Genomic DNA, 12452 nt, shown 5'->3' with positions numbered 1-12452 from the left:
AATCCTAAAAAGTCCTATTGCGTGAGGAGACCTGGTCCAGGACCTGGGGAGGGAAACCAATTGCAGTGGACTTCAGATCTCGCTCTAATTTCCCTGTAAATATTGAAATATCTCACAAACAGAATTTTTTTTTGTTTTAAACAGAAAAACGCTGCTTATGTGGTTTTTGATATTTCTGTATTTCTGTTTTGGTTTTAAGTCAGTAAGCCAAAATAATCACACTGTTTATTTGATTTGATTTTAAAATGGAATAACCAAAGAACGAAGGGTACACGGATTAGATTATTATGAAGCGAATGCATTTAACATTGTAATGGTAATCCTAGTGTCTGTTCATTTTCCTTTACAGAATTGGTCTTTTACTTCTAGACAAACCCCTGGATCGAGAGATCACTGACCAATACCGTCTGATCGTCACAGCCTCCGATGGCAAACCTGGAGGGGTAAGGCTCCTCCTACTATAAAACATTATCCACATGTTCTTTAAAGTCGATGATAATAGAAAATTTAGAACTCCTTAGACTCAAATATGACCGTCTCAAATGAGTCTAGTCTAGTAGCTTGGAAATCTGAAACCTAGTGCCTCACTCATTACCCCCTACAAAACAATCAGTGTTTGAACTTGCAGAACGTAATACTCTGCACTTCTGTCAAAAATATACTAAATTATGTTCACATTAAGCCGTAGGGAATACTTTTTCTTTCTTGCCAAACTACCGCACTACAAAAATAATGAGGGCTGGCTGCACATTTCCCCTATAATATAGTTTAAACTTCTCTTTACAATTGAACTTTGTTCTTTGCACAATCAAAAGGACTAAATCACTGTTGGATATCTGCACTAACACTAACCCAATGGACAAGATGTAGACAGAGGTGGTAGAAATGAAGTTGGCACTGCCTGTTACTCATAACAGGATCACCTCTTTCGGAAAGTCTTTCCATTTGCTTTAGATGTGTGTTTACTGGAAGTTTTTGACTATTCCCTTGCACTTGCAAGGTCAGCCTCTGGTGTTGGATCAACACACCTGTGTCTACAGAAAGTATTTTCATACAACTCTTTAAAAAGCGTGGGAACTAGTCTGCAGGATTGTGGCCCTCCGAGGACCAGGTTTGGACTTTCTTGCCATAGACCAGGGATGTCAAACTCATTTTGGTTAGAGGGTCAATAATGGACCAGTTCGATCACAAGTGGGCCGCAGGTTTTAGGCGGGAAAACAAACAATTTCAACAATAATGTGCCCAAGTTTGCACTTCCATTTATAAATTAGACATCAAGTATAGAAGGCATCAACAATATCTAAGCAATAAATGACAGATTATTAAATGTCCTTTGACTGATTTATTTTTTGACCAATTTTTATTTAATTTGGGGAGATTTTGTGGAATAATTAAAAATGGAGTAATGTTTTGCTTCATTTTCTCCTGCGGGCCAAATCAGATGCTCTGAAGGGCTGGATTTGGCCCCCGGGCCGTGAGTTTGACACATATGCCATAGACCCTTCAATTTCAATTCTATATATTTGCAAGTAACAATGCTTATTAAATATTCCAGATTTAGCTCTACAGCTAATTTCCATCTGTAGTACCCACAGAGTTTCATAGAACTACAAAACAATCAATACAATATATAGAGAGAAAGCTGCATAGAGCAGCATTATATGCCGCATATAGTTTAAAGGGCTTACGAGTTAGTAGCATGAGTATTAAGCGCACTAGAAGGCAGCTGCAGTCTATAATACATACAACAATGTTACACATTAGCTTAAAATGTACAGTCCATAAATGTGTGGCTTCAGACAAGTACAGTCTCTATTAAAAACTATGTTTTGAGTTGCCTCTTAAATGAGGAATACGAGGGGCTCTCTCTGATCATTGAGGGCAGAATATACCAAGAAGAGCAAACATTAAAAGACAGTACTTTCTGAGCTAATGCAGTTTTTTCGAAATATACCTCGTAATCTCGCCTGTAGGCATACCTGGTGCAAACTGCAGTGTTTTTTTATTTATTTATTTATTTATTTTTTAAATAAACAAGGGCTGTAAAGTAGGGCTGTTCAATTCAATGTTTTTATACATTTGTCACATATATTTTGAAATAATTTGAAATTCTCAAAATATAAAAGTTGATGTTTTTTCCAGAATTGTACAAATATGGAAAGACCTGGGTTTTCTGTTGATTTTATTTAACTGTTGCCATCAAAAAGATTCAAGCTCAATTGTTTGAACTTTTAACAGTTATACAGAGTGTACCTCTGATCGTATGATTTGTCAATGTATTCTTTTCAAGGACCAAAATACAATTTTGTGTAATATTTAAATAGCACTAATCACACTAGCCATGACAAAGCCTGAAAATTGACACTGTTCATTGTACTGTTGTCATGGGTTTGTTTAATTATTCCAATTCCAATCAAAGCAAAACAGAAATAAATAACTTCTTGTCTCTGTTATTCTCACACTTCATACTTCATCACTGTTGTATTTCTCTGGATTAGCAGCTGAACATATATTTGAGTCTAAATTCAGTTTAGTACATGTTTTTAGACTCTGTTCAATCATCATTACCTGGGTATTTGAACCAGTATTTTACTCTGAAACTCTTTATTTTGCCAATCAGTAGATTGTTCAGCATAACGTGAAGTCTGGCTGCAGTGATGCCTACAGAGAGCTAGTAATCATACTAACTCTTTTAATTAAATTAGATGTCACCCTGGCTGGCTCTGGATCTGTGGCTGTTTCTTATCCAGACAAAAGGTGGAATGTGCTTTCCTTTTTGAGATGCCGCCTGTCATAGGTAATGAACATTAGCTGATTAGCTGTCACTAGAGCGATGTTGATTGTCCCTCCTCTCACCTGCTCACTCATAAACATTCAGTCTGACAGCTACTTTTCATCCACGGCAAGAAAATTAGCATCGGTCAAGTGGAGCTATGTATATGAAAATCCTGCATTGGTGCATGGCAGGATTTGCAGGTGGGAAAAAAAAGGAGTGCAAAAGAAAGATTGTTGTTTCGAGCCTTCTCTTGAGCTTCGATTTGGAGCTACGCCAGGTGCATCTTTAAGCAAGTCTCCACTCCGGAGCCAGTGAAACAAGCTTTTGATAGCAACGATGTGTGAGCAGTGATTTCATGCATTCTTCCCCTGCAATGGTTTGAGAGGTTTGACTCGCTTTGTCTGGCCTATCCATGTTTTTATCTGAGTTGCAACATTTAGAGGCACCACCCAACCCTAAACCAGACTTCATCTGCAATTCTAAAGTGAGCCACAATCCTACCAAACTATCCTTTTGCCATTTTTAAACTGCTCAAACGAGTGATCAGCAAAAAACATGAATGCTATATTTACCTCCGCCAGGAGGTATAATTTTTACAGCTACTGTATTTATTAATTTATTTATTTGATTTTTTGTCTGTTTGTTTGCAGGACTATGTCAAAAGTACTTGAATATTAACAGAGTTGTAACCATAGATAGACCTTTTATTGTGCCTTATGTTGTTTTTACCGTTTTTATGATAATTGTGTCTGCTTGGCTTAAATCTTTGAAGTGTAGTTGAATGTTGTTGGGAGGGGGCATGTGCAATTTTATTGTACTTGTGCAATGACAATAAAAAGGATTATATTTTGTACGTTATGCCATTTATGATTCCAATAAACTTTGCTGGGAATCCGGATCTATATACAGATTCTGGATCAGTTTTAGAAATTTTCAAATCCCTATCGCTCATCATTGGCAAATTTTCATCATTGACTGATCTTTATGAAATTTGTCGGGTTGGTTCCTCAATTACCGCACCAATTTTCACCCAAATCTGATCCGGATTGCATATTTTACCGCAATTTTCCGAAAGGATGTAAGCGCACATATATTTGGACCTTTTCTATTGTTTCTAATGGGGTCGAAAATTTCTTACAAGCCCGGCACCAGGATCAGGATCACTAATCCAAATAACGCAATAACTGGCAAAGAGGATATTTGGCACTTGGTGGAGTTTTGAGCTCTCTGAGTGCTGTAGTTTCTATTTATTTGTTTACTTACTGTGTGCTTAATTGAAATGATTTTGATAGGTGAACAGTGACTTGTTGTCTAATAACTGTTGAGTTGAGGGTATGAATGTCTCTGGCACTAATGAAAAAAATGAATGTAAAACAAGGTGTTCTCCACTGAAAATCTGCAAGAATCTTTCAATGGATGGACACGTTTCATAAATCAACTAGCAGTTGATTTGCACACACTAAGTTTGAGTTTTGTGTACTTGAGCCACAATAGAAGCCATTACGAAAGTGATGTTAACTTAATGTCACAGTAAGAAAGATGTTCTGTCAGCCCAGGAGAGGAATCGAACGAGAGGGAAGAATAAAGATTTGCAGGAGTGTGGGGGTGAGAATGCCACTGAGTCCAATGCACTGCTGCAGGGATGACTGGGTAGTAGAGGCAAAAGAATCAAAACTAGTCGAGAGTCGAGCCAGAGGAGATGGAGAGCTACAGAGAAAAGGACCGAGACACCAGGGGGTTTGGATGTGTAATTAGCATAGAACTTTGATAACCATGGCAACCTGACACAAGGAGAGAATCGAGCCATCTCTTTCCCCTTGGTGCTCCAGCGCGTTGAATAACATCAAAACCACAGGCAGCGCTGTTGTCTTCATTGAAATCACTCTTGCATCAAGTTTTGAATGAGAATATTGGTGCTCATTGAGGTAATAAACTCAGGTTGTGCATCGTAAGCAGCAAAGAACAAAGCAAGGAAATACCCCCACCCCCAAAAGAAACCTCTTCCCTCCCCCTTTTGTCGGTTTAGATTGTTTGGTCTTGGAGGAGAGAATCCATAACTTCTACCTGGTTGTCATTTCATCAAGGCTTCAGGACACAGTTGTCCCCTAAAAGCAAAGTGAAGACAGAAGATGACAGAGAGAGTGTGTGTGCACTATATGTAGTTCATGGTAAATGAATAATTCCAGCTCATTAATCACACTAATGTCCAGAAAGTTGGTACTCTTGACGTTGATTGGAAAACCCCCTCCTGGATGGAAAGACAATTGGATTCTTGTGTTCTCTGAAAGGAAAAATGAAGCAGCGCACTCTAACTATCTAAGAAACAGTACGAACTGTGCTCGGTTTTTCAAACCGAGAAAGACCTTCATTAAACAAAGGGTAGACACCCTTAAAAGTAGCAAAAGAAGAAAAACAAATAAATCTAATCGTAGGGTACAAAAAAATAAAAGTGACAGTACATTTCTATTTCAATTACTTCTGCTGAATGATTCTTATAGCTGGATTTTTTTTAGATAACTATCTTCTGAGATACAGTTATTTAATTTTATTCTATTTTGCAAGTGCCATCTCCTTCCACAGCCCACACTCAATAAATACACACTCAATAATTCTCATTAAACCATTATAATAGAGCTCACCTTTCCAATTAGCCATGCATCACATTTAAACACCCATTTCTGTTTCTCTGGTAACTTGCAGTGTACTTAAGAACCAATTGAATTCCTCATTCGACATATTTTTGTGTCTACATTGATTTTAAAGCTTCAGGTAATGCATTTGTATGTTAGATGAGTGAGCACTGTATCCTCTACTAATGTCACCATGGCAAAATTATCTGATTTATCAGGGTTTAACACATAACAGTCATTGGGAACCCTGTCAACACGCCAGTCTAAGACAACTGACAGGTCCAGTACATGGAGAAAGATAATAAATTCTCACAGCTAATGCCCCCTATACATTTAGAGATGCCAATCACCCTGACATTTAAGCTAATGAATAGTGGGAGGAAGCTTGTGTTGTAGCTTGAAAAAACCCAGGGAAAACATGCAAACTCCACTCAAAGAGCTCAAACAATGTACACAAGGTCTTTCTTTCTTTCTTCTCTGTTGGTGGAGCTTGCACAATGCTTCAGAGCAGCACCACCCGCACTGAATTATTACTCGATCCCCAAGCGGATCAATATTTCTAGTGGAAACCTATTGTGCACTGTCAAATGTTTTCATTTTTTCCCCCTGTGGTTAAAATGAAAAGTGTTTTTGGTCTTCATCCATCTCTCTTTTTGTTGTTGTTTTTTTCATAGACATCCACTACTACAGTGAACATTGTTGTCACTGATGTCAACGATAACGACCCCGAGTTTGACGTCGCCATATCCACAAATCTGACTGTCCAAGAAGAACAGGCCAACTCTTTTGTAGGACAAATTCAGGTAAGTGCAGCATTTCTTGATCTTCTTCTGCAATATTACCACTCATACCATGAGTGACTTTGCTTATTTAAATCAAAACACCTACTTACGGTATTTGGAGCTTGTCTGGGAATTAATGCACTTGATACTCATGGTTTTCTAATTTCACTCACAGAATATTAAGCTTATACATTCTAATTCATAGTATTCATTTTCATTCTGTTGTAATACTGTAAAACAAGTGTGTTTTTTCTAGTAATTGTGTAATTTCTATATACTTTTGGGCATCAAATTGTTTAGATAAAAAGACACATGCAAAAAGTGTGTAGAGAGGATACAAAAAGCCCATAAAATGCTAGGTGTCTGCATTCAGTAAGCTAACCTGCATCTTACTCCTAAGTGGCTCTCAGAAATAGAGCCAACAGTTAGATTAGGGATCGGGCTTCAGCCCAGTATGCCGACGAGGTTTTGCCATCCTACATAAGGAGGTTATCTTTGTGGCCACATTTCCAGCTTAAGCTAAAACTTTCTCAATGACTGAAAAGAAAAGTATTTCACTGAACACAGTCATGCTACAGTCACAGTTTGGTGTTGGGCCAAGTTGCTGAGAAGAGGAGGCCGTAGATTTAGACTAAAGTCCATTTACTTGTAATGATTTCAATTCAATTCAGCTTTATTTATATTGCGCTAATTACAACAAAAGTCATCTCAAAGCGCTATCAAAATATAAAATTTGTAATAAAAAGGAAAAAACCCAACAAATCCACTGAACAGTAGAAAGAAAATACTTCCTTCTAACAGTTTTTCTTTTAACATGAAGAAATCTCCAGCAGAACCAGGTTCAGAGGTGGCAGCCATCTGCCTCGACTGGTAGGGGTTAGTGGACAGAAGGACGAACAGGATAGAGAGATAGAACATCAGACTGTCCCAGACTAGTTGAGCCGTGAACCATTGATCAGGAGCTGTCATCATCAGCTTCAAGACACCTGAAACAGAAAAGAGAGAGTAGGGCGAGGAGAAGGCACAGACTGCAGAAAAACATGATACAGTATTAGCAAGTCTGCCTGCATGGAAACACCTGATGCTAAACTATGTGTGAGTGGAATGAGAACAAGTATGGGGTGGACATCAGTGTAAATGGTGTGTGAGCAGTGTGATGGGTATACAATGAGGTTTAGAAGTGGGGGGTTGGCTGCAACCCGGCGCAACCTTGTCTGACTGGACTTCACCCATTGCAACCCATTAGAGCTATGTGTAGATGGTGGATTGTGTTTGAATATAGTGATGGTGTTCTTCTATAAGATCTTAGTTTTTAGTTCCTAATTTTTTAGGTTTAGGGTTTTGTTCCTAGTGTTTAGGTCAATGCTATTATACAGTATACTCTTTAGCAAATAAGTAGGTTTTGAGTTAAGCCTTAAAGGTGGAGAGGGTAGCAGCCTCCCGTACTAAGACTGGGAGCTGGTTCCAAAGGCGAGGAGCCTGGTAGCTGAAAGCTCTGCCTCCTGTTCTATTTCTAGACACTTTAGGAACTTCCAGAAGACTAGCAAATTGAGAACGGAATGTTCTGCCTTTAAGATACTGTATACTGGAGCTTGATCATGTAGAGCTTTGTAGGCTATCTATGGAGGTGTCTGTAGCTGCCTGTTAAGCTGCCTCTCAGCTAGTCATGCACATGTAGAAATCACAGACTGTAAATTTGATTTTAGCATTTTTGCTCCATGTAAATTAGGATGGACACCATCTTTTTTGAATAGATCAGCATGTTTCCAAAAAAGGTTGAAGTTATCAATAAGCATGAACGTATGGAGTTTGCAGCAGGATTGTAAGAAGTTGTGTTGCTGTAGGAGATGGCTAAAGCATTATATACCTCAATTTAGTGTAGGAAGAGGACCAGAGATGAATACTGATTTTCCTACATGTCTTTAAAACGTTAAAGAGAAGGTTAAACTCGTTCATGGTCCGCATCGATTCACGTCGGGTGGTATTGTTCATCCCTACATGCAACACTATTTTGGTAACAGTTCCTGACAGCATGGGTAGCATTTAATTAAGTTTGTTTAACATACTGTGAACTGCAGCACCTGGGATACATTGTGTGATAGCATTGAATAATATAATGTTCCTAGTTCTTGAATCATCAATAATGAGTGTGGTTGGAGGAAAGAGAGTGCTAGGAATGTGTGTAGGCTAGTTAAACTGAATGTCTAATGGCGATTGGGTCGCTGAAGGCTGCTGGGAAGTCTTTCCAGAGAAACACAATATAGGACAGTGAAGTTTTTGACAGTATTGTTGAAATTTCCTTTAGGTGTTGCAGTCTACTCTGCCCCTTCCCCACTTCATCCGCAGCTCATTGACATTTATGTATCTTTTTAGCTCGGCAGACAAACTCTAATGAAAGAAACAGCCCTGTAGTTTGTTCTCTGTGTTGCACTGTGCACAGAGAGGTGTAGATTGTGCTTAAAACACCTTTTGATTTTGAAATATTAAAGCAGGAAAATGGAATCTGTAACCGGTACCGGTTAGGGTGGTTGTCCTTGTGAGATGTCTAAATAAGCTTTTAATGAGGATCACCACCGATCTTTCCACCGCTCCTGTCAGGCAGATTCAACTTACGGAACCACGCTCTGAATCATGAGGGAGTTTGATCGAACTGAAGGAAGTGGGCGCAATCCTGAGAGCAATAGCACCTCGCCTCTCCTTCAGGGAGAACACACCTTCTGTCCACAACTTGAATAATTAAAAAAAAACGAGCCTGAACATGCTGCGCTGTCCCAAATAGGAGTCAAAATAACAAATGCATATAACTTACTGCAGGAATAATTTGTGTTTTTTATTTTATTGATTAATATACTTTCAGCAGATATTTTTATTATTACAATAATTACATGGATATTTATTGCACTTTCTTTACGTAAAACTCAAAGTGTTGTAAGGAAGCATTATTTATTTACAGTACAACGCATTTATCATAGGGAAGTTAAGCTATACATCTGTGCTCCTACCATAGTAAACCACTCCTCCATATATGACCTCCACCATTCATTCATTGACATATACTTCCCTTAAAGATAAAATGTGCAGGAATTGGAATTGATTCATATCTGCCAATTCAGTAATTGGGTGACCTCTTCTACTGCATAAGACATTTCCCATTTATCCAGTGGTCATCAATACTGACTTATCCTGATCAAAAATAATTCCTGGGGCTTTTGCAATAGAAATGGTGTCAGACACAACTATAGATTGAACTTTTGGAAGAACATATGATTAACCTGAGTCACAAAGACAGTTGACAGCTTTGTTCCAATACCAATTCTAAAAGAAAAAATAGGATTAGCGTTATTATATGAAGCCATAACTCTGACAGATACTTAATGGACGCCAATTTTTTAGTTCTCATCATAATCATGTTTCATCACCCGTGACAGGCTGACAAATGTTTCATCACTGTAAGCTCTATCTCCCCAGGCTCAAGAAAACATCTTCAGATGTTTTTTTTTTTAGGATGGATATTCAAGTACATTTCTCTTTAAGTTAATCTTGCAGAGCAAATGTTTCTTCCATCTATGCCCAAAGCTCATCGACACACGACAGAAGCAGGAATCAGTTAGATACACAAGAGTAGAAATGTAAAAGTCTTCATTTTATATTCATCATTGCAGAGTTTAAGTTTAAAGGAAAGTGATAATGTAGTCATTGGACTATTCACCCATTACTTGACGCAATGCTCCTGCAGGGAGTAATGATAACTACACTTCAGGCATTTTCCCACTGTAGAAATGGCTGCAGAGCATAAGCAGAAAGATGTTAAGTAGCTTAATCTTCACTCTAAAGCCTCCAGGATTATCCGATCAGGTATTGGAACTGGTTTCCACCTGTTCCTGTCTATTATACTCACACTGATTTACCTACCGTAGCTTTCACCAATGACAGCATTGCTGGTGGTGCTAATAGTATCACTTGTTTTGTGACTGACAAATCCTGTGGCACAAAGACACTCATTCTGTTTCTTCATGACATAAAGCCCTAATCTGAGGATGCAGATGACTGGAGGACAAATTGATCGACAATTTGTGTCAAATAAAGAATGAAACATTGTAGAATAGAACAGGCTGTCACGATAATCCTATTTGACTTATTACAATTCTTAATGAAAGGGGTTTAAATGTTTGGGTTTAAAAGCATCTCATTGCTTTTTAATAAAGAAAACAAATGTGCGAGAAAAAAGATTTTCTTGGATTTTTTTCAACCAACTTAACTTTTTCCAATTTACATTATGTGCTGTACATTTTGAAAGGCTCCTACTCAAGAAAAACCCAACTACATCTCAAATTGTTGTTTAATTTTTTTTGCATTGTAAAAAAGAAAAACTGGGATTTTTTATCTTAAAAAATATATTAATTATTCAAATATTACTTATTATTAAGAGTTCTTAATGTCATCAATTCATTCCACGATTTATACCTCAAATTCTCAGGGGAAGATTCCCATTTGAGTGAACTTGAAAATGAGTAGTGATTGGTGTGTTCAGCACTACATTATGAATTTTTTTTTTTTAAACTTTCAGACTTAAAGCCAACTTTGATTTTTATTTAGCATAATGTATAGTGAAACTTAGATTCTTCAGGTATTTTTAAGAAAAGGTCAAAGCAATAATGTTGCTAAAATCTATGATTTTTTTCCTCTTCTCACACACGAACCAATTATTACAAATAAATATCAAATATTTGTTGGTAAAGTGATGTCCTCTTAGAGGACCTCTGCCTTAGAAGTAATTCTTTGTTTGATGTTAACTGCAGAAAAGTTGAGGGTGAATATTTAGCATGGTGTGTTTTGGAAAGGGTTCATTGAAAGTTTCCATTTATTTTTAGATGTGGGTGTGTAGGTTATTAGAGACTAGTTATCAGAGGATCTGCTGTGCTTCTCTTTGTGCTGATCCCTGTATTCACACTGGAATTAAAATTAGTGTTGCAGCAAATTTATTTTAACCCCGTTGGTAATCACATGATCGAGGACAGCTATTCTTTTGGAAGTTGTTAGTCATGTTTATCATATAGGAGCGTTATTTGAAATTCGGTAACTACTGAATTTCCAATTTGTGAAGCTCTTAAAGGACATTGCTCACAGACTCTAATCTCACTTTGAAGGAAGGAAGATGAGATGGTGAGGTGTGAATTGCTAAGCTCACTCATGGTGCTGCATGGCTAATGTGGCTTTGGATGAGAAAACTGCACATTATGCAAGGTGTTATGCTAAAGCTAAACTTTAATGGCTCATGTGTTAGATTAAATTGAGAGTCATTGCCTCCTAATGAAGTGAAATGTTATTTCATGTCAGTTCTTGTTAGCAGCTTTAGAAAAGAAAGCAAATGTTGTTTACTTACATTGACTGGTCATGTGTTTCCATATGATTCTCCATTTGTATTTGTTGATCCAAACATTTACTCAAACAAGGAAGGACTTGCTGAAGCTGGAGTTCTCAGATCGCAATAAATAGTTGCCTTTTTAGTAGGGCTGGGCCAAAAATCAATTTAATTAATAATCAAATTTCTAGATAAAAACGATTTTTATTTTGCAAAAAATATTTTTATTTATTTATTTATTTTGAAAAAAATTTTTTTTCCCACCACAGTTTTTTTGGACTTTTTTGCATTCCGTTGTGAGCCAGCCCACTCTTTGTTTATATTTGTTTACACTTGGAGTAGGCTGTATGTGGCAGAGCTCATTTGTATTGTTTTGGTTTTATTGTTGTGGTCGCATGTTCAGCACTTTGGAAACGTTTTGTTGTTTAAATGTGCTATATAAATAAAGTGGATTGGATTGGATTGGATTATATGTGTGCCACAGGCATGTTAAATTTTTTTATTCACACTATACTGATATGCTAAGGGAAGGGTTTATTATTTTTTAATTAAAATGTTATATGTAATAGAATATGTAATTATCTGATTTCTTAATCAGAAAATTTAAGCTACTGTGAAGTTGCTGTTGCACTATTGTTTAAACCTGGGTTAAAGCTTGAAATTGTTGAATGACAGAGACTAATTAACTTTTTATTTTGGGATTGTTCTATACATTTTAACTCTTGAGGACAATCACAGCAATAAAGTTGCACTTTTGACAATATATCTGATGTCTGCAGTCATTTTTAAGTGCATTAAAAAAAAATCAAAAATCGTTTTTTTTAGGCAAAATTGCACAGCCCTACTTTTTAGTAAACAACAGTAAAATATGTTACATTTATATTACTTTGATGCCTTTGTGT

The 12452-nt window shown here is 37.1% G+C and overlaps 1 protein-coding gene across 8 annotated transcripts in view; it reads left to right on the top strand.

The window, feature by feature from the left end:
- Nucleotides 1-12452, top strand: part of pcdh15a (protocadherin-related 15a) — a 200678-nt gene that overhangs the window by 126136 nt on the left and 62090 nt on the right. For all 8 annotated transcript variants that reach the window (XM_028468339.1, XM_028468336.1, XM_028468337.1 and 5 more), the window contains 2 exons: nucleotides 350-443; nucleotides 6081-6209. In XM_028468339.1, the coding sequence (XP_028324140.1) occupies nucleotides 350-443; nucleotides 6081-6209 (223 nt within the window). The remainder of the gene's footprint in view (nucleotides 1-349; nucleotides 444-6080; nucleotides 6210-12452) is intronic.

The sequence above is a fragment of the Gouania willdenowi genome, chromosome 15 (assembly GCF_900634775.1).
Source record: "Gouania willdenowi chromosome 15, fGouWil2.1, whole genome shotgun sequence".
Classification (NCBI taxonomy): Eukaryota; Metazoa; Chordata; class Actinopteri; order Blenniiformes; family Gobiesocidae; genus Gouania; species Gouania willdenowi.
This window is presented reverse-complemented; position numbering and strand designations above follow the sequence as displayed.